The 26708-nt window shown below is 32.1% G+C and overlaps 7 protein-coding genes across 9 annotated transcripts; 4 read left to right on the top strand and 3 right to left on the bottom strand.

Annotated features, from left to right (window-relative positions):
* The first annotated feature begins 239 nt into the window (after window positions 1-239).
* On the top strand, window positions 240-2442 carry LOC128390560 (uncharacterized). The gene is made up of 3 exons (XM_053350297.1): window positions 240-1343; window positions 1464-1613; window positions 1688-2442. The coding sequence occupies exons 1-3, from the start codon at window positions 1067-1069 to the stop codon at window positions 1924-1926; spliced, it is 666 nt and encodes a 221-aa protein (XP_053206272.1). The 5' UTR covers window positions 240-1066; the 3' UTR covers window positions 1927-2442.
* LOC128390563 (uncharacterized) lies at window positions 2340-3249 on the bottom strand. Its single transcript, XM_053350300.1, has 2 exons — window positions 3048-3249; window positions 2340-2917 (listed from the first exon to the last, which is right to left on the bottom strand). The coding sequence occupies exons 1-2, from the start codon at window positions 3120-3122 to the stop codon at window positions 2621-2623; spliced, it is 372 nt and encodes a 123-aa protein (XP_053206275.1). The 5' UTR covers window positions 3123-3249; the 3' UTR covers window positions 2340-2620.
* Window positions 3250-3373: 124 nt separating this feature from the next.
* LOC128390553 (alanine--tRNA ligase, cytoplasmic-like) lies at window positions 3374-7915 on the top strand. Its single transcript, XM_053350289.1, is given in 4 exon segments — window positions 3374-4116; window positions 4756-4898; window positions 4979-5483; window positions 5486-7915. Coding segments are annotated over 3 exon segments (2910 nt in total). The 5' UTR covers window positions 3374-4116; window positions 4756-4763; the 3' UTR covers window positions 7756-7915.
* A 42-nt stretch (window positions 7916-7957) lies between these two features.
* Window positions 7958-9799, bottom strand: LOC128390555 (homocysteine-responsive endoplasmic reticulum-resident ubiquitin-like domain member 2 protein). The gene has a single exon (XM_053350291.1). The coding sequence runs from the start codon at window positions 9649-9651 to the stop codon at window positions 8521-8523; it is 1131 nt and encodes a 376-aa protein (XP_053206266.1). The 5' UTR covers window positions 9652-9799; the 3' UTR covers window positions 7958-8520.
* Window positions 9800-11221: 1422 nt separating this feature from the next.
* LOC128390575 (formin-binding protein 1-like) lies at window positions 11222-20261 on the top strand. Of its 2 annotated transcripts, none has more exons than XM_053350319.1 (7): window positions 11222-11609; window positions 11925-12091; window positions 12337-13156; window positions 13909-14006; window positions 18431-19012; window positions 19266-19393; window positions 19575-20261. In XM_053350319.1, the coding sequence occupies exons 1-7, from the start codon at window positions 11586-11588 to the stop codon at window positions 19727-19729; spliced, it is 1974 nt and encodes a 657-aa protein (XP_053206294.1). In that variant the 5' UTR covers window positions 11222-11585; the 3' UTR covers window positions 19730-20261. The 2 variants fall into 2 exon arrangements, with proteins under 2 accessions (XP_053206294.1, XP_053206293.1); XM_053350318.1 differs by having other exon boundaries at window positions 11223-11609; window positions 13888-14006.
* A 239-nt stretch (window positions 20262-20500) lies between these two features.
* On the bottom strand, window positions 20501-23145 carry LOC128390578 (thiamin pyrophosphokinase 1-like). Of its 2 annotated transcripts, XM_053350322.1 has the most exons (6): window positions 23002-23145; window positions 21935-22866; window positions 21763-21870; window positions 21539-21669; window positions 20842-21090; window positions 20501-20779 (listed from the first exon to the last, which is right to left on the bottom strand). In XM_053350322.1, exons 2-6 carry the CDS (start codon window positions 21993-21995, stop codon window positions 20552-20554), a joined length of 777 nt encoding a protein of 258 aa, XP_053206297.1. In that variant the 5' UTR covers window positions 21996-22866; window positions 23002-23145; the 3' UTR covers window positions 20501-20551. The 2 variants fall into 2 exon arrangements, with proteins under 2 accessions (XP_053206297.1, XP_053206296.1); XM_053350321.1 differs by having other exon boundaries at window positions 21935-23133.
* A 153-nt stretch (window positions 23146-23298) lies between these two features.
* On the top strand, window positions 23299-26305 carry LOC128390577 (uncharacterized protein DDB_G0271670-like). Its single transcript, XM_053350320.1, has 2 exons — window positions 23299-23942; window positions 24294-26305. The coding sequence occupies exons 1-2, from the start codon at window positions 23904-23906 to the stop codon at window positions 26019-26021; spliced, it is 1767 nt and encodes a 588-aa protein (XP_053206295.1). The 5' UTR covers window positions 23299-23903; the 3' UTR covers window positions 26022-26305.
* Window positions 26306-26708: the final 403 nt, after the last annotated feature.

Genomic DNA, 26708 nt, shown 5'->3' with positions numbered 1-26708 from the left:
TTTTTCCATCACTACAAATTGTATTCGCATATCAATCACAATTGATTAGCAATTGGAAAAAAAAGATGGCCAATAGGGAAGAAGAGAAAAAAATTGATGGAAATGGAGAAAACTACAGGTAATATTATCTCTCTCATTTGTTGAAAGAGGAACCAGAGAGAAATGTAGAAAGAGACAGAGAGAGAGAGAGAGAGAGAGAGAGGAGAGAGATTGGTTTTACCTTTCGCTTGACTGGTAACCAGAAAGTTTTCTGGTGCTCAGGTACAGGTAGAAGTGGAAATTTGTATAGAGAGATTTAAGGGCGGCGTCCATGCTTTTCAACTGTTACCTTTCTTTTCTCTTTCTTTTCTTTTCTGTTTTTTTACTTCCTTTTCTCTCTCAGTCTCTTACCTTTGCTACTTTGTCAGTTTGTTTTTTTTTCTGTTACTTGAATGTCTCTTTTTCCCGAGTTAATTAGGAATGTCGCTTTCATCTGATCCTGTTGATCAATTGTTGGTGAAATCTGATCTTTCCAACTACATGTTGACCCTTCAACCAATTTACTCTCAATTTGTTAATCACTTTTCGTAATAATTATTCAATTCAAAAGTTATCTTTTCTGTCTTTTCTGATTGTGATTTTCATTTTTTTTTTGTTGTTTTTCTATTCTCTTGTTTTTCTCCTTCGCAACCATCATCATCTTCCTCTTCTTCAACGATTCATTTCTTCACAAGGTATTGAGTTAGTGTGAGAATTTAAGAAACAGAGTAAAAGTTGATTTGAGAGAGAGAGAACTGAATGAAATGGGTGAAGAATTAAAACTAATTACTACAGATTAATTTCTTGTTTACCTTGTGTGTGTTTCCATCTATTGTTTGGATGACAATTTAACTATTGTAATTCTTGTGCCATTTACTTAATCATCTTTAGTTAATTATTCTAAGTGTCATTAAGATAATCTGATATCTTCATCACAGGAGATATTGTCCTTGCTTTTTAGTTTATTTCTCACCTTTAAATTTGCCAAAATTATTCTCATTTTCTGTGAAAATTGGTCAACATTAATTGACAACTCAAAAGAATCAAAATGGTTCACATGTCCGATGCTCGTCTCTCCGCATTAGCGGCACTTGCCCTCGCGTTCATTTCCACCTTGATTGCATTTTCTACACCTTATTGGCTTGCCTCCGATCGTCGTTACTATGGAGCAGAATTTGATAAGTTAGGCCTTTGGGAGACATGTTTCAGAAGTATCAAAAATCCATATGATTTTCTGTACTTTAAATACTATTCGGGTTGTCGTTGGGTATTTTCTTATGAATATTCTGATGGACAAACTAATCTGAGAGATTTTCTATTACCTGGTAATTTCTATTCTTAAATGGGACACGATTAAACCTTCCAAAAACTATTCTCTCAACTTTTTGCCAAATTCTATTCCAAAAAAAAATTCTAACTATTGATTTCTCTTCCTTCATCTTTAGCTTTCTTCGTTGCCACCCAAACATTGTTCACTCTTGGCTTCGTATTCCTATTACTTGCAGCGATCGGAGTTCTAGCGATTCAATTGTGTTTCGTAATTGACAAAGAAATGTACGCGATGAGAGCTCTGTCCATTATCATGTTTCTCTCAGGTAAATTAAATTTTAAATCATATTCCATTTGTCCATGTAAATATTAACTTCTTTTCCATTTGTCATTCTTTCAGCTCTTTTCTGTACCACCGCTTGTATAATTTTCGGCATCAAAGGCGATGATAGGGACTGGATGCCCGATCCTGAACATAATTATCTTTCCTGGTCTTTTGCTTTAGCGGTTGTTGGTTGTTTTTTCCAATGGGTTTCGTCAATACTTTTCTGGGTTGAGAATCGAATATTGGTTAAAAAAGAAACCAAACAACATCATTCCAATTCATTTGACATGGAGGCCACTTCGGGAAGACATTGACCGAACCGTTTCGATCTATCATAATTCACCAATTTCTCTTACTACATCTAAGTAATTAGTATTATCTAATTAGAATCTCTCAATCAACTTTAATAATCAAACGAAACAACAAAGTGCTACATTTCTCACATTGGAATATATTCCATCCTGATTAATTAAGTTCATCTCAATGAGAATCTCATCATTTTTATTACATATCGTTTCTCAATCGTCGTTGCCTCAATCTCAATGATTTCACGTTTGTTATCAATTACTCACCATTAATTGTTTCCGTCTCATCTTTTCCCAAGAATTGGATTCTTTTTTTTTTAATTCTATTTTGACAATATCTCTGTGCAAAGTAATTCCACCGAAAAAAAGAGATCCGTCCACAGCTAAATTAATAATTTAAATAACTTTACCTTTGCAACTGATTCTTTTTTGTTTGATTATATGACACAAATCAAATTGTTAATAAACTTTCATTTCGACGAGATTACAAAAAGTAACTGAATAAATGGTTTTTGCTCATGTTAATTTTTTCAATGATAAAATAAACTTTCCTTTTGTCTCCAGCTGAATGGATCTTCATCATCTCCATCATCTTCAAAAGATTCAGACATGTGAGAATGGTCAAGTGATGATCCCGGTGAAGGATCTGGTGATGGTTCCGGTGATGGTTCTGATGAAGGTTTCGATATAAGATCAAGTTGACTCAATGTGGCAACGGGTAAAGATCTTTTATCATTTTCTTTTGTTTTCTTGACAGGACGATCTTTTTTAGCCCCAAATTGGTCATATTCATAAAACCAGCCAGTTCACACCAAAAAGGTTTATGAGCTCTTGCAATTTTAAACTCTTTTACCCTTTTAGATTTTAAAGGATTGGTCCGAGTTTTGAATACCTTATCTAAAATGGTCAATCTTTTGATATCTTGGCTCTCAAAGGCTTCACTATCAGCCTTAAAAAAAGGTATACCACGTCTTTCCATATCAGCCTTTTCCTCGATCCGCTAAATCAAGAAACAATCAAAAGAAAAGAAAAAGAAATCCAAAAATCCAAACCAAAACCAATAAAATTAATTAAAACACCAACACAAAAAATTAAAGATTAACAACAACAATTAAGATCAATCAACTTACCTTATTAATATAATCAACGATTTGACGACCTTCATTTTGATTTAACTTCCTATTGATTCCACTCATTACATTCATTGTAATCTAATCAATCAATTAACAATTAAATTCTTTAATAACAATTTTAATCACAGTCTATAAACTCAATTAAAATGTAAACACGATTTCATCATTAGAGTTTTTTTGTTTTCATTTGACAAAAAATTCGAATTCGAATTTGAAATTAGTTACATAAGAATCCACGAGATGGCAGGAAAGAATTCCAAATCTCTTAAACAGAGATGTTAACTTTTCTTCGCTCCTGATAAATTTTAATTTAATTAACTTTACCTGTGAATTTTAAATTAAATTTTGTGTTATTATTGTTCATCTCATCACAAGGATCAAGTTGATACCAAAATTATGATAAGTCAACTGTTGCTTTAGTTGTTTTTGTTACTCTTAAACTGAACCATTTTTACCGTAATAATATCCACCATCTTTGTTTTCTTGGTAAGTTTTGTTTGTAATTTGATACAACTTTCTTTTCTCTATCTCAAATACATACTTTAAATACACACTTTAAATACTATACTTAAAATACAACAATAAACCTACTGAAAACCACCTTGCACATATACCTTTAAAAGTCATTTAAAAGTTTTGAAATTCTAATATTATTTTCTCTTTTCATATCAAATCTAATGAGTTAACCATTTGGACACTATCTTAATTTCACCTCAACACTTGGTACCTAATTACAATCAACGAATTGGATATATGGAGAAACAAAATCATCAATCAACTTAATTTGTAAATTCTCTTTAATAATTTATCTTTACCTAAATTTTTGTATTTCAATCTTATTGTAATTTCCCTCTCCAAGTCGTCAGGCACGACTTTCCTCGCCAGGAGGAGCTACAGTACTTACCCTGTAGTTACAATGTTAAATCATCACCTAGCGGTGAAAATAAATTCTTAACGTGGTTTTTAATTTCTCATTCAGTTTGTAAACACAATCACATTAACTAATTTAATTCCATTTAATTTTAATCATCTCTAATTAATATTGATCTCTCTTCAATTATCAAAGGTGAGTGAATGTCTTGCTGTTCTTTATTGTCTATGACAGTGTTTCTATTTTCAATAATAACCAGTGAAAGATGAGACCCAATTGAGAGATGAGAACCCGTTCAATTGGGATTAACTTTTTTCTCTGCCCTTGTGTTTGATTAACTGTCACAATTTGATCAATGATTAATTTGGCGTAATTATTGTTAAAATTGTTACAGTATAAGTGTTAATCCAGTTGTTGAGGAGCAAAATATTCGCTCTTGTTGTTGTTGTTGTTGTTGCCTGTTTAATGACCTCGTTCGAAGGCCATTTTTTTCTCATTTCAAGATTGTCTTATATTCTAACGCGTTTCTACCCAGCCCATTTCCTGACCTGATTAGTTGAATGGTTCGATCACCACAAATAACCGTTTATTTCCTGTTTTTCTAGAAATCGGGATTTCAATACAATCCTGTTATTCTCTCATTTCTTAGCTGTTCTCTTTCTCTCCATTTCTCTCATGTTACCTTTTTCTATTCTAACTGTTGTTGTTTCATTTCTCTTGTTTGAAGAAAAACGATTGCCACGATTCAGTCGAGATAATTCAATATTCTTCATTTAATTTTTCTTTTTCTTTTTCTTTACTCACATTTTCATCTCTTTGTTTTCTTTTAATCAGGTGTAACCATGGATTGTAATCAAGTTCGTCAAAAGTTCATTGATTTTTTCATCCAAAAATATAACCATGAATTTGTTCCTTCCTCATCGGTAATTCCACTCGATGATCCAACTTTACTATTCGCAAATGCTGGTATGAATCAGGTAAAACTTTAAAATTCTAATTTCAATATTCATCTGTTGGTTAATCTCGTTCTATATTTATATTTTCATTTTCTTTCTAGTATAAGCCAATTTTTCTTGGTACATGTGATCCAAATAGTGACCAAGCTAAATACAAGAGAACTTGTAACTCTCAGAAATGTATTCGTGCTGGTGGAAAGCATAATGATTTAGATGATGTTGGTAAAGATGTTTATCATCATACCTTTTTCGAAATGTTGGGTAACTGGTCTTTCGGTGATTATTTTAAGAAGGAAATTTGCTCATGGGCATGGGAATTATTAACCAAAGAATATGGTTTAGAAAAGGATCGACTCTATGTTACCTATTTCGGTGGTTCAACTGAAGCAGGTTTAGAACCGGATGACGAATGTAAATCCATTTGGATAAACGATCTTGGCCTTGATCCATCTAAAGTTATTCCAGGAAGTATGAAGGATAATTTCTGGGAAATGGGAGACACTGGACCATGTGGACCTTGTTCTGAAATACATTATGACAGAATTGGAGGTCGAAATGCTGCTCATCTTGTGAATATGGATGATCCCGATGTTCTTGAAATTTGGAATTGGTGTTTATCCAATTTAATCGAGAACAAGATTCATCCCTTAAACCATTACCTAAGAAACATGTTGATACTGGTATGGGTTTTGAACGAATCACCTCAGTCATTCAAAATAAACGCTCCAATTACGATACGGACATTTTTGTACCCATATTTGAAGCGACCGCTCAAATGACCGGATGTCGTCCATATACTGGTAAAGTTGGAGCCGAAGATGTAGACGGTATTGACATGGCTTATCGTGTCATCGCCGATCACGCAAGAACCTTAACCGTTGCTCTATCAGACGGCGGTCGGCCCGATAATGTTGGCCGGGGCTACGTTTTGCGACGTATTTTACGTCGAGCTGTTCGGTATGGTACTGAAAAGCTCGGTGCGAAACCAGGAATGTTTGCATCTTTGGTTCCGGTTGTGGTCAACATTTTGGGTGGATTTTTCCCTGAAATGAAAAAAGATCCACAAACAGTGATTGACATAATTAACGAAGAGGAAACTCAATTTCTTAAAACCCTATCAAGAGGCCGTCGTCTTCTCGAAAGGACAATCACAAAACTTGGTGATAATAAAGTTCTACCGGGTGATATTGCTTGGAGACTTTATGATACTTATGGTTTCCCTCTCGATTTAACTCATTTAATGGTTGAAGAGAAAAATTTATCCATCGATATGGTTGGTTATGAAGCAGCTAAAGCTAAAGCTCAAGCATCATCACAATCAAAGATCACAAGTCAACACTCACCAATCGAATTAAATGTCCATTCAATTGCTGAGCTAAAAGAACAATTGAAAGTTCCCCTTACTAATGATGATCCTAAATACGATTATAAAGCAAATAGTGATGAACCAAATGCCGAATATATTTTTCCACCCTGTTCTGGTCGTATATTGGCTCTACGTAAGGATGCATCATTTGTCGACTCGGTTGACTCAGGAACGGAATGTGGTGTCATCTTGGATACAACATGTTTCTATGCTGAAGCTGGTGGTCAAATTTTCGACACTGGTTTTATGACCAAAGATGGTCAAAGTGGTGATGATGAAGACTGTGAATTTGAAGTGCGAGATGTCAAATGTCAAGGGGGTTACATTGTACATTTAGGAAATGTGGCATCCGGATGTTTAAAGATTGGAGATGTAATGAAATTACAAATTGATCAACATCGTCGAAAATCAGTTATGAACAATCATACTGGAACTCATGTTCTAAACTATGCTTTAAGAGCTGTATTGAAGACTGAAAATGAACAAAGAGGATCTTTGGTTGCACCAGATCGATTGAGATTCGATTTCACCAATAAAGGTCCAATGAGTCCAATTCAAGTGAAAGAAACTGAACAAACTTCACAAAAAGTTATCGAAAAAAATGAGATTGTTTATGCCGCTGATGCTACTCTTCCAAAGGCCAAAGAAATAAAAGGATTGAGAGCTGTTTTCGACGAGGCTTATCCTGATCCCGTTCGAGTTGTTTCCATCGGTGTTCCAATTGATTCACTTCTCACCAATCCTGAAAGCGATGCTGGTCTGGAAACTTCCGTTGAATTTTGCGGTGGAACACATCTCAAGAGAAGTGGACACATCGGCGATTTCGTAATCTCAAGTGAAGAAGCGATATCGAAAGGAATCCGTCGTATAATAGCCTTAACTGGACCAGAAGCGACTCGAGCAATTAAAAAAGCTGCTCTTTTCCAAACTGAAGCTGATAAAATAGCAGAACAAGTTAAATCAGCTACCAATGCAATTGAACAGAAAAAATTGGTTAAAAGTATCGTTGAATTAATTGAAGAGGTATCACAATCAAACATCTCATATTGGAAGAAAGATGAACTTCGAAACAATTTAAATGCATCTAAAAAGAAACTGGATGATGCTGATCGAGCATCAAAAGCTGCTAATTTAAACCAAGTCACGGAAACAGTTAAAGCTTTAGCCGAAAGTCTAAAAGATACACCGTTTGTCGTTAAAGCTTTGGAAGCTGGTAGTAATGCTAAAGCTCTTGATGCCGCTGTTAAACAAATCAAATCAATCTCTCCAAAAACCGCAGCCATGTTCATCAGTTGTGATGACAAGAAGATAATTTGTTTAGCCTCAGTTCCCTCTGAATTGATTTCATCATCCGGATTAAAAGCCAATGAATGGGTTCAACAATTAAGCCCAATCATTAACGGTAAAGGCGGCGGAAAGCCCGAATCAGCTCAAGCCTCAGGAACCAATGTAACTGCGATAACTGCTGCAGTTGAAGCTGCTCAAGCTTTTGCTAAATTGAAAATCAATTAACTCAATAATATTTATCGTCTATTTTAATTATCAGAAAAAAATAAGGAAAATATCTAAAAACCTATTAAGTGAGTCTTCTGGTAAAACAAAAGAAAACAATTATCATTTCATCTTGTGAAATAAATTGCGAGTAAATTAAATTTTACAATGTAAGAAGTAATTTATTTGATTTATTAATCTTTTTACATTAACCAAGGTAAAATCAGTTATCGTTTTTGTTTATTTACTCTATTTGATTGAGGAAATTAATTTCTCTCAATTCAAAGAAAGAAAGGAAAAAAGGTATTAAGATATTAAGAACTGATTGTTGGGGAAATTGGGAGAGAGATGGTCAAACCAAAGGAGTTAACAGTTTGTAGATTGTGGTTAACAAATAATTTAAAGGGACTAGGGACCAGAAAGAATTGATCTCACAAGGGGCACAGGTCACATTGGATCTTTAACTGGACTCAACTGATTTCCGGTTGAATTTTGATGATTATTTATATAGGTTTTCACTTGTATTTAAATTGGTTTTCTTTTTTTTTTAAAAACAATCGATTTTTGTGTTAACCCAAATTCGAAGAGGAAGATATTTTTCTCCTAATCTGAGGATAAAAGTGAGAAGAGGTGGGCAAAGGGAGAGGAAGAGAGTGTATGTAATCTGTCATTTGTCAACAGTGCGGTGGATTAGATAATTTTTTTGTTTCTTTTTGTTTTTGATTTACACATAAAATAGTTAATTGTCTGATATATAAAGAGTTGATTAACCCCCTGACCCTGAGGCTATAAAGGCTGAGTTTGTAATGGAATTAAAGATGAGAATAGAGCTTTAACCATTGCAAAGAATAAACGGATTTTCGTTTGCTCATTGGAACTTTGTTGCTCTCCAGCCAAAGGGTTATTATTATTATTTGCATGATGATCATCAATGTTTCCATCCATCACTTGTTGTAAATGGTTTGGACCATCGTTCTGATTATTATTAACATTATTATTGATATTATTATTGTTATTATTAGCACCATGGTTATTTTGTTGTTGATCCGCTGCTCCAGCGGCTGGTGGTTGAGGTGGTACAGGTGCAGCGGCTTGTCTTGGGGCTCCAATGGCTAAGAAAGCATTATAAGCTTCAACTACACTTGTCATCAATCTATAAAGGAAATATAAAACAGTGACCAACATAAAACGACCAAATGATGCATAGAGATAGATGAAACTGGCTAAGGCGACAGCTCGGGTAATCAGACTAAGCCAATCAATCCAATCTCGTTGAACGAAATCTTCATCCTCTTCAACTGGGGCTACCGCAGGGGCTGGTGCTAATCTAACACCGGCTGCTGGTACAGCGGGTTCAAGACGAGCAGCTCCAACAATAGGCTCTTGTACTGGAGCAGCAGCATCGATCACATTATTATTAATATTATTATTATTATTGCCTTGGGGAGGAACAGTTGCTGAAGGTGCTGCTGCTGCTGCGGCTGCTGCTTGGTCCATGGGTGGATTAAGTGGTAAATGACCGTCAAGAAGACAGGCATCGGGTAATTGTGTTGACGAAAGGGTTGATAGAGAAGCTGGTTGACTCATGTGTTGAGCCAAATACTGAGCGTACATTTGCTGAAACATTTGAAATTGAAAAAGGTAAGACATCCAAGCGACATTCTGTGTTATCTGATCCATAGACATTGTTACACCACCGGAACCACCTCCAAGTAGGCTACTTATATCAATAGAAGGAGTTGATAGACTGGGATTACCTGTTTCAGTTGGAACAACAAAATTTGTCCAAGGATAATTATTAGGTAAGACAAATGGATAACCCGAGAATAAACCAGCTAATGTTGCCTGAGAGAAAAGCTGTTGATGAGCTGTGGAAACATCATTCTCATTATTATTATTAATCTCTTTATCATCCATGATTAATTACTTTGAAACAGTAGAAAATAACACCACAGTCAAAATTAAAACGTAATTCACTTAAATAACAAAATAAAATTAACAATAATTATGACACAAAGATGAAGACAAATGATTAATATTATAACACGAATGATAACCTTCCAGAACCAAAACAAAATACAGAACAGAAGCAGCACCAAGCGGAATAGAAAAGAAAATCAAATGATCACAATTTGCGAATGATTCAAATTAAAGATGAAACTTTATTCTTTTTTAAATTATTTCGTAAAAGCAATTAAACAACAAATCATTGAATTATCTTAACAACTAAGCTAATTGTTGAATTTTTTCTGAGTTTTTTTGGTCACCGTCAAATCAATTCGAGTTGGTTCATCAAAAGAATTGGATTTTTGCAAATTCAGAGTAAATTTCTGCAAAATGAATTTGTCGTCTACGGGTTAGTTTTCAATGGATTGACCTAATAAACTTTTACTAAATATTCATGTTTCTCTGGTAGTTTTCATCATCAGAGATACAATTAAGTACATTTAGATATTAAATTGTTGTAACGTTCGCATGCAAACATGAGAAAGGAGGTTACGTTACGTTTATAAAAGAGATTTTTCATTTGAATGATGAGTCAGATTTAAATTTTATTATCTATTTAAATTACAACCACTGCGAATAAAATTTGATGAAAAACTATTTACCATGACCATAAACACCAGCACTAGCGGCACCAGCAGAGGAAGCGGCAGAAGCACCAGAAGCACCAGCAAAGGCATCATCGTTGTCACCTAAACTAGCAATAGATGAGGCAACGGTACCATTGCCACAAGCAATTCCTGCCAAAATTAAGACGAAACTAGAATATTGGACCAACAAGAAAATATTTAATAAAATCATTTCGAGGGAGGTATATTGAAATTTAATAATATGCATAATTTTACGCCTTCAAAAACAATTTAAAATTATCTAAATTAATCTTTACCATAGACCAAACTTAATGAAAATTAGTTTATACTGAAAACTTGTATCATGTAAAATTAATGTTTATTCAAAATCAGCTGTCTAAATAACGATCAGAAAGTAAAATCATGATTGATGAGCAATCATGAAACTTTTGGTATTAAGTTTTTATTCAGAAGACTTTTGTCAGAAATCAAAGTAATGAATGTCCAATTTCAATATTAGATATCCTCGTAATTAATGTCATTTTTTAGTTTAATTTTATTTAGTTGATTAATTTTTCGAAAATTTCATTTTCATCATCAATTAACTTTGATCTCGACTTATCAATGAGAAGATGAGACTCTAATTCAATTTTCAATCAAGTCATCACTAATCATCAACATTCAATTGATCCAAAACTATCAAATAACACAAATAATCAAATGTATTAATAATAAAATATCAAAACTGTTAACAAGTTGAAATCGGAAACAATTTAAGTGAAAGAAAATTCAACTCGAATTTGATTAGTTTATGAACAAGAGATGGCGACACATTTGTTTTCTTTCGAATAGTTTATTTGTTCATCGTCAGGTGTCTCTCTTAATCTCCTCTTGAATGTTCTGTTTATTTGTTGAGACCTTCTGATGAAATGAAATGATTCATTTTGATTAATTAAAGATTAGTTTAAATGAATGAATTATTTTTGATTGTTAATTATTTTTTAACTGGATAGTTTGATTATTTTGAAACTTGATTAACAATTGGTTGTCTTTTTAAGTGGAAACAATTGATTTAAATCATATAAAAGATCAATTATTTTTTGTCCTTTTCCGTCAACAGATTTTTGTGCTTTTCTGTGAATGTGTATATGTGTGTATATTTTAAAGGATACCAAGAATTAACAACATCAACAACAACGACAACTTCAACATCTCATTAGTATAATCACGGAGAGATAAATTGTTGCTAGTGTATGTGTGTATATACAATTTTCCACAATGAGTTGGGGAGTTGAATTATGGGTAAGTTGAATGGAATCACTAGCCCAGGGTAAGGTAAAAAAGAAGAAAAAACCAATAAGGCGTTGGCTATAGAGAAAAAGAGAAGCTTCATTCGTTTCTTCTTCTTTTTTGGTTCTTACTTTTTACTAGGATTATTTTACTTTTTTTCCTCTTGTCAATGTTATTCGGGTTGTTCATTTTTCTTATTCTCTTTTCTTTATCTCACAATCACTGAATTTCTGACTGACTGTTTTCAATTGTTTCTTTCTTTCTGTCTCTTTAACTTGTGTCACCTTTTTCAAATTTTTCTTGTCTCATTTTTTTTTTCTTCTCCAGGATCAATATGAAAATATAAGCTGTCATACTCATAAGGGTATTGAATTTTTGGACAAATTTGGCTCTTTTGTTAAAGAAAGATGTGCAATCGAGACGGAATATGCATCAAAATTAAGAAGACTAGTTAAAAATCATCAATTTAAGAAAAAAGATGAAGAAGACCAACAGTGAGTCCATTAGCATCCTTCTCTCTTTTTTTTCCTTTTACAATCCTCTTCAATTTTCTCTCTCTCCCTTCATCAGTTCTTCATCCCTTCAGCCATGTATCTTGTTTTTATTTATCACTATCTCTTCTTTCTTCTCTTTTTCATCCTCTCTTTCTCTTTCTCTCTCTCTCTCTTTCCTATTTGTTACTAACCTCTCTTTCTCTCCCTCCACTTTCTTTGCCTTCTTTTTTTTCCTCTCCTTACAGGTTCAGCTATTTAAAAGCCTTCATGATGATGCTACAGGAAATCACGGATCTCGCTGGTCAACATGAAGTAATCGCTGAAAACATGATGGGTGTTATAGTTAAACAAATAGCATTACTGGTTAAAGAAATGAAAGAAGAACGTAAAAGGATATTAAATGAGGGACAAAAACACCAGACCACGTTAGCCGGATCGCTAGCACAGTTGGACAAAGCCAAAAAATCTTATGAAAAAGCTTACAGGGAAGCCGAAAAAGCTCAAGAAAATTTTTTAAGGGTTGATGCCGACCTAAATCTTAGCCGAGCTGAAGTTGAGAAAGCAAAACTCAGTTCAACAGCCAAAAGTCAAATGTGTGAAGAATCTAAAACTGAATATGCCAAATACCTTCAACTCGCAAATGAACATCAAAGGTTACATTATAATGAACTATTACCTATGGTTTTTCAAAGATTCCAAGCAATGGAGGAACGTCGTATAGCCTGTATAAAAGATTTTATCAGAGAAACTGCTGTGATACAGCAAAAAGTTACACCGATAATTAATAAGTGTTTAGAAGGAATCATAATTGCCTCTGAAACAATTGATGGACGTAATGATTGTGTTTTAGTGATAGAACGTTATAAATCTGGAATGGAACCTCCGGATGATATACCATTTGAAGATCTTAACAATCCGAGACCATTAAGTGACAATATTTCAAATCACTCCTCAAATTATCATCATATTAGCATGAGACCTGAAACCATAAGGCATGGTAAAGATACACTGAATCTTAAAATAAGAAAAAGAGTTGGATTATTCAATCTTTTCGGATCCAATAAGGTAACACTTATTTGTCATCTTAATCTTTCGTTTTTCTATTCTCTTTTCTCAAACCATAGTAATTTCTCTTCATATTTTTAGCTCAAGTTAATCGATGTTCGTCTATATTTTCTCATCTATTTATCTCTTTCTCTCTCTCTTTATCCAAATCCATTATTCTACGATCTCAAAATATCTCAATGATCTTTTTCTCTTTTCTCTTTTTCTTCTATCATCTACTTCTTGTCTTCTCTTCTACTCTTAATCATATTCTGTGTAAGTTTCTGCTTCAATTCAAGTTACAACTCACCTTCACCCTTGCTCATCTTCATGCTATTCTCATCGCTCTCTCACACCACCGTTTTTTTTTCTTGAATCTTTTTTACTTTTCCACCTACTTATATACTCATCTTTTTCTTTATCATCTCTTATCCCGTTTATTCTTTACTTAAACTTATCTATCATCTCTTTTTTTTCTTTCCCGCACTCTCTCTCTCTCTTTTACTCTCTCGTATCTTTATTTCTTTTCGGTTTTTTTATTTGACGTTTTGTCTTTATCACTAAAAGCATGATACATTGATATGCTTTTCTTTTTATAAAACACCTCACATATTCACAATTACTTGCTAGACACACTCACCTGAAAATACTGTTACTAGCTTGTTATTTACACTGCGAAACTAACTTTTGTTTTTATTTTCCACTTTTACTTCATCTCAACAATCATCTTTTAAAAATGATTATCACCATAGACATCAAATGAGGATATTAAGGATGACTACGCTGAGTTACCACCAGTTCAAAGGAGGAAACGATTAACAGAGAAAATTGATTCAATCAAATCTCAAATTGTTCAAGAAACTAATGTTAGGTTAGTATGTCAATGGTAAAATTAACGTAACTCAAAACTTTTATTACCTTTATTACTTTATCCATCAACCTTAAATCTACATTTTTTAAGTTACTTTCACTATTAAAAGAGAGAGAGAGAAAAAAAACAAGGAAAGTTTCAAATGAGTGAGTTCATTATATTTAGTTAAATATTAACTACATATACCTGACTTATTGTGAAGTATGTATACCAGATATTTTGTGTGTGTGTGCACCCTATTCTGTTTTTTACTTCTTGTGTAAAGTATCAACAATAATACACAGTAACAAACAACATTAATGAGGCAACAACAACAGTAACATACAAGCAATCGCATAATCATTGAACCAAACTAGCAAGTAAATAAGCTCACATCATCATCATCATCATCATCTCTCCATAATCCTTGGATTTACCTACCTACCGGTCTGTTGGCCTGGTCTTACTCTCCCTTAACGAGTGGTCATCATCATTCATCCGTCTCTTTTATACATATTACATACATAAAATCATCCAAGCAAGTTTGAATTATGGATACTGAACAATCAACTATCCGGTCAGCCAAAAACGTTTTTCCTTACATCGTGAATCATTTTTTTTGGATCATCTTCAGTGAATGGTCACATTTATCATGTTTTCATCATCTTCTTACTGTGTTTGTATATTTAAAAAAATATATGATAATATGCATATATTTTGATATTGTTGTGTTTATATCTTTCTCATCATCTCAATGACCGACTCACGATCATGTTTGGACTTGGATATCTATTAGATTGTTTTTAGTATACAAATGTTGAAATTATTTCAATGATATTAATACAACAATCAACAAAACTCAAAAAGAGCCATCACTTCAACTTGAACAACTTTCAATACCACAAAACTACTTCTACTAATTGGATTTAACAAGAAGACATGAATATCATCATCACCTCCTTTCTCTGCTTATCCCCCTCTCTCCATCTTCATCTTCATCATCTCTATCATTCCAGGCCATCGGGTTACCGCACTCGATTTCGCCATTTCCTAACCCCGAACTCAGAATATAACTGAATACACATCTGATAATTTCTTGTTAGTGTCTATTATTTTTCACTATCTCCCCCATTATTCAAATGAGTTGAATTATTTTTGCATTACCGTATCTTCAGCATTGTTTTCTTATCTTCTCCCTTTCTATTTTTTGAATCTTGTGTTCATTATTTTTTATGGTAATTACTGTTTGTAGTAGTTGAATGATTTTCAGACTAGTCTCCTGGTGATAATTAATTCATCATTTGGTTGAATTTCTCTTTCTCTCTCTCTCTCTCTCTCCCTCAACCTTTATTCTGATTCATTTTCAATCGTTTCTTTTGTTATTTCCATTTTTGATTCCATCCTTTCAATGCCTGATTACATATCTTTCATAATTAATTTTAATCATATTTAGTCAGGTGAAATTGTTTCATTTTAGTTTCTACAATCAGTTATTTTATCTTACTGACTAAAATCATGATAAAAAATTCGAAAAATCCAATTTCAAATTAATTGATAATATTTGATAATTTGATTGTGAATTTATCATTTCTCATGAGATAGGAAAACTCTAGTGCTCTAAGGTAACTCTTTTATCACCATTAGCGTTATTGTCTGGCCATCACCACTTTCCGTCATAATTTAAGTTAATTGTTACCTTCTAATGTTGAATGTATCATGATAATTTAATAACTGGCTCTGAGTTTGTAGTTTTTCAGTTAATTTTTTCACATTAACTCTGACCCAAACGCATCATGTTGCCTTTTTTTTTAATTTAGTTTTTTTTTTCATTACTCTGATTACAATTGAATGTTGGTGATGCTGGTAATTACATTCGATCATTCAATTTAGATTTATACCCTTACCATGAATTTTATGTTTATTAAAATTCACCAACACATAATCATCATCAACATCTACAACATGCATAAGCATAATGTCAACTGTAGCAACAACAACAATTTATGTTTAAATGTCACTCTTGTGATATATTTAACATAAAGTGACAAGAAAATGATGCCAAGGTAAAAAGTAGTTAGGATAGAAAAACATTATAATTAGAATGAAAAAGTAGATAATAACGATTTAAGATTAGTGTGAGTGTCTGAGTTTGTGTGGTTCCTGGCGAAAGTGTAATAAAAGGTTTCACAAAAATTGATTTAATAACTTTTAAATTATTTTATTGCATTACCTGTAAAAACAAATTGCAAAAGTACCACTAATCATCAAAATAATATCATTTTCAGATGATTAACTTCAATCAGGTTATTGATGATGATGATCACTGGAATTTGCTTCTCTCTCTTTCTCTTCCTTAAACCCCTTTTCATCTTCATCATCTCTTACTTTTCTCTCTCTCTCTCTCTCTCTCTCTTGCCTCTTCTTCCCTGACCTTTGCCTCAAATCCATTTCATTTATAATCATCATGATCCTTAATGAATCCTTCATCAATGACCCTGTATGTTGATGTGAGAAAATGAATTGGCAATTCGATGCCATGAAAAAGTTGTTATTGTTACTTGTTGATGGTTTTGTTGAAAGTTTAAGATGCACATTATTTGCTTGACTGACAATCTTTTCTCATCGTCATCTTTTATCTCTCTCATTTAATCTTAATTTACCTTTTCTTTCATCATTCGCTGATACATTTTCACCTCTTCATGTCCAGTTTTTCATTCACTCGATTACCAACTTTGAGAGAATTACAAATTACAACAATAACAATAAGTTAGCAAATCTTTTGAATTGAATCTTCTTTTTTCTACAAATGAATTCACTTTCTCTTTTTTCTTTTTCTTCTTGCTTACAATTAATGATACATTTGATTCTCATTCAATTATTTTCATCACAATTAAGACAATTACACAATTTATTTCAATTGATCTTTTTGTTTGCCACTGAAAAGATAAACTAACAGGTCAATCTTATTAATTAGTCTAATTAACTTTCTGATCTTTGTTACATTGTTATCGTTAATTGGAAACACAATTAACACGTTACTGTTATTCAACTAATCAAAATATATATTCAAATGATCACTTTATCTTTGATTCAGTTGAAAGTGGTTAAAGGTGATAATGATGAGCCTCGATCATCATTATCATCCATTATCCTCTCTCATCTCATTGTATTTCTGTTTCTCTTTTAATTCTGATCTCTCTTTCCTTCCGCTTTTCCTTTTTCCCGTTAAACTCCCGTTATCATTTCGTTTTAATTTACTTGTTGTTTTGTTGTTTTCAGACTAAATTGTTATTGTTGTTGTTGTTGATAATTATCTCAACACCTAAATCTTGATTAATTCAAGAAGATTGACTGATTACAGTGAAGAGAAGGATAAAAAAACTATTACTCTTAATTTTTTAATCTAACAATAAGTTAATCAGTAACAACTCAATTTCACAAATCACGTCCAATGAGATTTATCAATTGTTAATTTGATTAATGTTAAACTAATTATGAATGAATTGATTTAAGGACATTTTTTGCTTAAAGCACAACATTAAGGGTTAACCTGTTGATTAGTTTTAATGTATCCAAGCAACACTATTGACCCTTTTCATTGTTTCTTATTCATATTATTATGATTACAGTTATTTTGTTTTTATCATGATCAAATGGTGATGATGATGACGATGATAATGATTATGAAACAAGCAAAAAAAAAACAAAATGATGTTGACTTGTTATCTTATTTGATTTTGATTGCTATTGGCCCCATTGATTGGCCCCATTTAAAAGATACCTCTTTTTAATTGAACAACTCCCAATTTCTGTGATGATGATGATGATACTTTTGAGTGAATTAAATTTGATCCTAATTATTTCATCCTTGATTACAGAGTGTTCAGTGAAAACAGAGGAGTTATGATTAATATCCTTGGTGCGTAATTGACACAAAGGTGATCACTTTTGATCATCATTGTGATTGTCAAAAAGTATATTCATTGGAAGAGAGTTACTTTTAATTAACAGTAATTATGGAAACGTAAATCTTTAACCTCCTCCCACCATTGATAAATAGCTACATCGTACAACTCTGTATATGGAATTGAAACCAATTGAATGATTTGTAAATGATATGAAATTGTTTTAACGACCATCAACAATTAACTAACAACATGTGATTATCATTCAATAGGATTGGTTATATAACTTGATTATATGGTTATTGTTGTTATCCTCATTAACGGTTTTATTTTAACTGTTATCATCTTGTGTTGAATTTTTTTTTTCCATTGAAACTTGATGATTATCAGACGAAAATTTATCCAACTAATCACACGAAATTAATCATTATAATTATCGGTGATCATTAATAATAATAATAATCATTATCATTATTCACTAATTTATCTTTTTCATTCTTTTTTTTTGTTTTTCTATTCTCTAACTGTGTTACCCTTTAGGGATGGACTGATGAAGATGAAACATGTTTATGAACAGAATCACAATTTCGGTGATGCTACCACATTGGAGGATAAGCTTTCCGAGAGTAGTCAAAAAATGGATAAACTACAAAATGAATTAAGAAAATTTGAAGGTTATTTAAGTGAATTTAATCAAAATGGAACCAGTCGTATGGCTGAAAGGTCTCCCTCCAATGTACGTAAACCTAAAGCGAGTAGTATATCGGAAGACTCATTGTCAAGGAGCGCATCTGATTCAAGTGTTAGTCAGAAACAGGAAATTTCACCCATACACGATAATCATAATTCAATGAATGATTCAAATTCAAATTTAAATACATCTTCAATTAACTCAACTCTTAATAACATGGAAATAACTCGAGACAATGGTTTAACTTCAGCAGCACCTTCATCAACACCTACACATTACAATAATCATAACTCAAATAATAAAGATGCCACAAATCATATTGACACTTACGAAGCCATTGACAGCTCATTGTCGGATAAAAATGACACAACCGATAGTGGTAATAATGACCATAACATTGCTCAATATGATGAGACTGTTTCCTCTAATGGGTAAGAATTTATGTTCATTTGGTTATCAAATCAAATCAAAAATTTGTAATAAGATAAAAACTTCAAAATGAAAAAATGTCAACATTTAACTTTGTTTTTATCAAATTTCAACATCAAATTCATTATTACCTCAGAATGAGGTACATATTATGTTGATGATTCCTGATTTTCATTAACTTGACTCAAATTTCAACTCACTAATAATATCTTTCTCTCTCTCTCTCTTTCTCCCTCTTTTGATAAATTCTTTCAGACCCAATGAAGAAATTGATGGAAACAGCTATAATTACCCTGCAGCCGAGTTTATCGATGAAGATGATGACTTTGAACCTGCTTTACTTCCACCTATCGGCAGAGCTCAAGCTCTCTATGGTTTTGAAGGTGAGAGAGAGAGAGAAAAGAGGCCACGTTGTCAGATTTATATGGTTACTTTTCGGGTGGAAAAGAGCAAATAAATATGTTCAAGGATGATAGATGATAAACAGAATGAAAAGTCTTACTACTTATGATGATGAAAGATTTTAATAGAGATTATTTCTTTTTTTTTCTCATTCTATCTTAGCTCAAAGTGAAGGATCCATACCTATGGGCGAAGGTGAAATATTTGAAGTTGTTGAACTTGACCAAGGCGATGGCTGGACACGAGTTCGTCGTATCAATGATCAAGAAGAAGGTTTTGTTCCTACATCTTACCTGAAATGTGATCTGTACAAATGATACAATTAAGGGGGAGTAAAAATACAAGAAGAGAAAAAGAGAAGAAAAAAAAAATGAAAAATTCATTTCGTTTTTCTGATTATCGAGAAGGACAATTGGATAGACTAACCAAATGGACGAATAACAAGATTTATCTCGACAAAGGAAAGAAAAGTGTCGAAAAAAAAAGAGACTAAAACCTATGTAACCTTGTTTAGACTGTTTATTTTTCCAACCACAATTAACCCAAACAATCAACTGATTTAGACTTTTCCCTTTACTTTAACTTTACTTCAACTACACACATACACAGACTCTCTCACATTATAAACAAAATACAAGCTTAAAGTAAAGGTACCTTAGTGGTGAAATCGGAAAATCGCAAAGTCATTGATTTAATTTTAAATTCATTTTAATGTTTCATCTCATTTATAATAAACATCGAGAGTTACAAACAAATGACTTAGCATCAAGTTCAGTTGATGAATATAACTAAATCAATGCAATCATTCACAGAAATCTATTTATGATTAAAATTATTATTATCAATTGATTTTGTTTCGTTCTTATTTACTCAATTCTTTTCTCAACAAGAGAATATCAAATTCCATGATACATAATGTAAACATGATTAATCTTTCCTCTTAATTTACTTGATTAAATTAACCCTGAAATTGTCATAATTTTTTTCACAGAAAAAAAAAATAATAGTAAATAATAGTAATAGTTATCAAACAAGCCACGTAAACTACTAACAGAGTAAAATGTGAATAATTAACAATTATTACATAATAATAATAATAAGTTTTTGATTTAACAATAATTGTGATGATAAATAAGTGTTTAAACAAGTAATTCTTGAGACCATAAGACTGGTTTATCGTCAACCTGTAAGGTCACTTTGTCCATTGACTTATCCAATTTATTTGATGTACTTAGGATGACGTTGAATGAGAGGATTAGTTTATCCATATTATACATTAATCCACTTGATGATATTCTTGTGTCTCCAGCAAACGGAACCAATGAACACCAATTGGAAACTTTGTTGCTGATTATTTCATGATTACCCTGGAGAAGAAATAAAAGAAAAAAATTAGCCTTTAATTGAGTTAATTTAGATCAATACTTACTTTTGGTAGTAACCATGAAAGTGAACCTTTGATATCGAGAAGGAAAATTGGACATTGGTTGACCATTCGATACCATTTATAAAGAGCACTGATATTTGCAAATGTTTGATCAATACGATGGGTGATTTGCCAAATAACGATAATATAATCAATCTTTAATATCTTGGAATTGATTTTCTCACTCAAAATAAATAAGGATTTCATAAAATCGATATGATCTTGATCAATTGTCTTGATTATCTCAACTTTCTGAAAGAAAACAAAAAAACAAACAAACAATTAGTGTAAATTACAATCGATTTATAAAACTAATTTGATGATTAATTCATCATAAACTAATGTTCAATTTGAAACAATCACTATGAGAATTATAAAACTTGAAATAATCATAAAACAATTAACGTTTATCACTAATTCAACTCGCAACTATTAACAAAGGGCTAGATGAGTTTGGTCCGGTTTTTTAGTGATCACCACGTATAACGATAAGTTAAATTGTTCATTGTTATAGCTATTAGGTTTTTACGTAAAACAATAAAATAATAGTAATTAACTTAACCAATCTCTGAATTTATGGTCTATGGAGAAGGTCATTTATTTTGTTTTATTATCGTTTCCATAATCATAACTAACTGATTCTAAACTTAATTGTTTATTATATTAGACGATTATTGAAGTTTTTAACAATCGTACTTACCAATTTTTTGAAATGGTTTAAAGTTGATTCTTTAATTGAATCAAAATCACCAGAAATACAATCAGGAATATAAGAATCGCCAAGATCAATTAGATTATTGGTTCCACCGTCAACTGATAGTCTAAATTTAGCTAAATGAAACAATAAGATCCATTAGATCGAGGTAATTGATTTAGTTACGTTTCAATTGAGTTAATCAGAGAAATAATCTGTAAACAATTTACCTGAATTCCATAAACGATCAAAATGGTTAACTTGCTTCGTATTAAGATCATCTAATCCATGATTAAGTACAATCAGAGCATAATTTTCATCATGTAAACATGGATTATCTGTAAGAGTAATTAGAAGAGAAAATTAATTTTAATCGAATTAATTATGGATTTAAAGACTTACTTTCTTGAGAAATGATGTTCGGATTCCAATACCATGTATCTAAATTGGTTTTGAAAGCCATGTCATTCACGAGTTATTGTTTATCAAATGGGTTAGAGTTCCAATAAACCAGGAAAAAAGTAACATTTAATCAAAAAGATTAAGTCAAACAGAGATAATAATAGTTTAATTGCTTGTTAGCTGATTTCTCATCAAGAAAATCTCTGATAATAATTGGCTTGACTACAATTCCATTGATTGATCTCTCCAAGTTATCAATTATTACGGTGATTAATTGGTTGATAATACAATAAGAAAACTATACCAAAGTATTTTTGAATAGACTAGAAGACAAACGCTAATCCAATGGATTATTGAACACGAGGAATATTCAGATTGAGAATTTGTAACAATTATCATTTGGTCACATTGTAATTAAACTCTTCAGGACAGAACGATGATTAAGAATCTTCTCAAGAAGAAAGACAAAAAGAAGCACAAACGATAAGAGGGAAATTATTTCTCTTTCTTTTAAGTAGCGCAAAGATTTGAAATTTTAAGTCATCAGAATTCTAATTGATAAGTTGTGATGATCGAGCCGAAAACCTAATGATTGAGGTGAATATAAATCTCCAAGTGACTTTTATCCATGGATAATGAACTGGATAAATTGATCGAATTGGAAGATATTGAGATAATCTTCAAAAATTTAGATTACGAGTTAAACCAACAATCAATCAGAATTTCAACAGGAACTGATGATTAGTTTTCCATGACAATTAGTATTGATTATCCGTTAATCTTATATAAAATCAAGTAGAAAAACAAAAGTCACCTGGACCAAAATTAAGGAAATAATTAGAAATTGTAACGAAAATTTGTTGATAGAGATAATCGAATTTCTTTCATAGATCACCAATGGCCAAACAATTTAACAAAATGGACAAGTTAATCTGTAACAAGAAAACGAAAACAAACAATAAACAATTAGTTAATTGTGGTAAAATTATCTTTAGGCTCTCTGATTTTGTAGAGAAAAATATTAAAACCAAAAGAACACAAAATTAGACTTGAAATAGATACTCAACGTGTTTATCTTTCACTTGATAATGACAAGTAAATTAAGGAGAAGAGAAAACAATTAACTAATTATGTAGAAAGTGGAAAACCAAGTTAAAAACAATTAAGAAAATGTAATTTGATAAAAATAGAAATCAAAACATTGGGAATTTGTATGTTCTTCTCAAAACGAAATCACCTGATTTGGGTTACATTCTAAGTCGCTAGATGGCAGCAGAAGAATAGAAGAAAAGATCGACCAAGAGAGAGAAAGAGAGAGAAAAAGGTTAACCTTATTGAGAGAAACTAATTCAGTTGATTGTTAGTCATTGTCGAGATCTGGTTAAGGAAAGGAAATTTTGTCACCTCTATTGTTGTTTGGATCGTTTTTTTGATCTTTTTTATTCTTGTTATTTTAATTACATCTCACATTATGTTCTGAGTGTTTTTTAATTGTGTGTCTCTCTTTCTCACTCACACTAATTTTCTATATTCAAACTATTCTCTCTCTCTCTTTTTCTCTTTTTCTCTTTAATCTCTTTGGGTTTATAAAATCATTTTTATTCTCTTCTCACATTCTGATGAGAATAGAATTTTTTTTTCTTCTATTCTCTTCATCTCTTCTAACAGAAAGTGTTTTTATTTTCTCGTCGCCACCAAAATCTTTTAATCATCAATGTGATACCTAAATTATGTTTTAATTTAATTTCTCTTCTTTTCTAAATCAACACTTATTGGAAATTCTATTCTTCATTTTGTTTTTTCCATATTCAAACTTCCTCTGGTCTCTCTCTCTCTCCTCTTGTATTTCATTTTCGCTTCTATCATTCACAATTTTTTGGCTCTTCTTTTTGGGATTTTACAAAATTCTGGATTCTTAATTTATATTTAAAACCATTTAGTGAATTATTATATTAGTCATTTTGGATACATGTCATCAACAACCAATTTCGTTCAATCCGAATTTCGGGTGAGTTGATAATTTTCTCTTCTCTTTGTTCATTCTGACTGTTTTTACCTTTGCCATTTTCTTCAATTTGCTTTTTCCTCTTTTTTTTCCTTCACTTTATTATATTATTTTGATTTATCTATCATGACAGACAATCAAAAAATTGACTAGGTGATTAAATTGTTCGAGTTAGAATGTTAAAATTAAGCTCAAATTTAATAGTTATATAAATTAAGATTAGTGCCAAATTGGCCTCTTTTATTGTGTAGATCTAAATTTTATTACTTTCAAATCAATTACTCTAAATGTGTGACATTTTTTTTAAATTTATTGCTTTTCTTTTGTTACTTTCCAATATTCCCTTTCATTTAGTATGACGAAGGTAAAAGTCCTTTGGCACTTTTAGCAGAAACTTGTCGAAACATTGGTGTGGATACAACTACAAGTAAATTGGCCAAATCGTCTATTGACCATGTTAAATCGTCAAATAATTCATCCTCATCTTCATCATCCCTATCTTCTTCTTCATCTTCTTCAATTGAATCTTCTTCACGTAAAAACAATGATTCTTGTCGTTTATCTGTATCACCTTTGCGAAATGCAACCCCTGTTACACCAACAAGTCGAACCAGTGCCAATTCAGTGACCGGATCAAACACCACCACCACCAACAACAACAACACCATCAATAGTAATAATAATTCAGTACACAATGTTAATATTAACGTTTCTACAGCATCAAATCATTCATCATCTTCATCTACTGGCAGTTACATTGGGAATAATGTAACAACCATTAGTAATAGTGAGTCAAATGGATGCTCATTTAAGCCATATGAAGATCATATTATCAGTAAAAAAAAGTGTCCTGATGAAACAAGAATCCGCTCAACATCATCGGTACACGATAGTGATAACAAAAATCGAGTACATAATAATAATAATAGTAAACATTATATCAATAATAATAATAATAGTGAAAGTGTTTCTAAAACCTATGAATCAAATTGTTTAAACAAACGGGAGAATGTAAAAAGTTCATCTTCATCAAATGTGTCTAATATCATTTCACCATCCTCTTCATCATCATCAACCACATCATCGACATCATCTACAAACTGTACATCTTCAAATACAACTTCAACTTCAACTGCTCATGTTAATCGTTCATCGCCATCAAAAGGCTCCAATTGCAATGGTTGTTTACCTCCCCATCAACAATCATCGACACCGCACTCATTAACTGTAGATAATGTCTCGAAATATGTACCATACCCTTCGCTCTCACCATATCTTGGCCTTCCACCACCACCGCCAACTGGTTATGATCCAGCTTCAGTGGCCGCTGTTGCTGCCGCAGTTGCTGGACACTGTCATTCGCCAAGTATGTGCCGAGACCCTTTTTGTGCTGGATGTCGGTTTAATGCAGCCGCCAATGTGTTAGGTCATCATCAGGTATCAGCTTGTCCAGCCGGATGTACCCAATGTTCACATGTTACATCTCAAATGACAACATCAATGAGCCATCAAATAGCCGCTCTTCAAGCAAACGGCTACTTACCTGGTAATGCATTCTACCCACCTCCTCCCCATCATCAACATCAACAACACCAACACCATCAACATCATCACCCTGGAAATCCACCTACATCATCAGCCAATTCACCACATGCAACATCAGCCGCTGCTGCTGCCGCCGCTGCTTCAAATGCTAACGGTAAACCCAATATTTGCAGTTGGATGATAGGTAATACCTATTGTGGTAAAAGGTTTACCTCTTCAGAAGAGTTACATCAACACCTTCGCAATCACACCTCCTCTGATCCAACCTCCGTTTCAGCGCTTGCCTTTCTCGGTCAATATCCGCATCTTGATCCCATGTTAACCAGTCCAATTGCTGGTTTAAGGCGAACTGCTTTCGATCCAGTTAATCGTTATCATCCGTACAAATCTTTAACCAACAATGGATCTCCATTGAGCACCTTAACTAATGGTTTAACTGGACCGATGCACAAACCACCCCCTGGATCCCAATTAAATATGCATTATCCCCCTTATGGACCATATACCGGACGCCTTGGTCCACCCATACTGCCTTGAGAAACAATTAAAGCTTAAATGTATTTGAAATTCTGGTGATTATCAAATTAAGGGAAAAGGTTTAATCATCAGCACAATCCACTGATCACCAACTAAGCCACTGCTACAATCACCACCTTCTCAACCAAATATATAATGTAAATTAATGCAAGAAATTAAGACAATTAAGAGAAACAAATATTAAGATCAACTTTAAATTACATTATGATAAATTGATAGTAATTGATATGTTTCAAAGCTTTACTATTAAAAAGGGAAGGCGGTAAAAAATATAAGCTAATTTACCTGTTAAATTACCTGTCAATTATTTGATTATTTATTTAATCATTTTTGCTAACAAACAAAAACTCTCAAAAAATACAAACAAATACAAACACACACAATTAAGTTCAACAATTAACTGTATATTTTTGTTAATATTAGTTATCAACTTGGATTATTATTAACAAATAACAATTAATCTCACCTTCTAGAATCAATGAGATTCAAAAGAAACTTTCTTCTCTCTTCCCAGAATAAAAATCAACAACTAAATGATTCAAATCAATTCTAATCATCAAAATATAATAAATTAATCACAATCAATCTTACAATCGAAAACAAAAAGAAATATGAATGATTAATTAAGACAAGAAAATAAATTGATTGAAGTGAATTCAAGTCGATTGAAATTATTACAACAACAAT

This window comes from Panonychus citri, unplaced genomic scaffold, assembly GCF_014898815.1.
Source record: "Panonychus citri isolate SS breed McGregor unplaced genomic scaffold, ASM1489881v1 Contig00123, whole genome shotgun sequence".
NCBI classification, from domain to species: domain Eukaryota; kingdom Metazoa; phylum Arthropoda; class Arachnida; order Trombidiformes; family Tetranychidae; genus Panonychus; species Panonychus citri.
The sequence above is the reverse complement of the archived record's forward strand: the minus strand, read 5'-3'. Positions and strand labels throughout refer to the sequence as shown.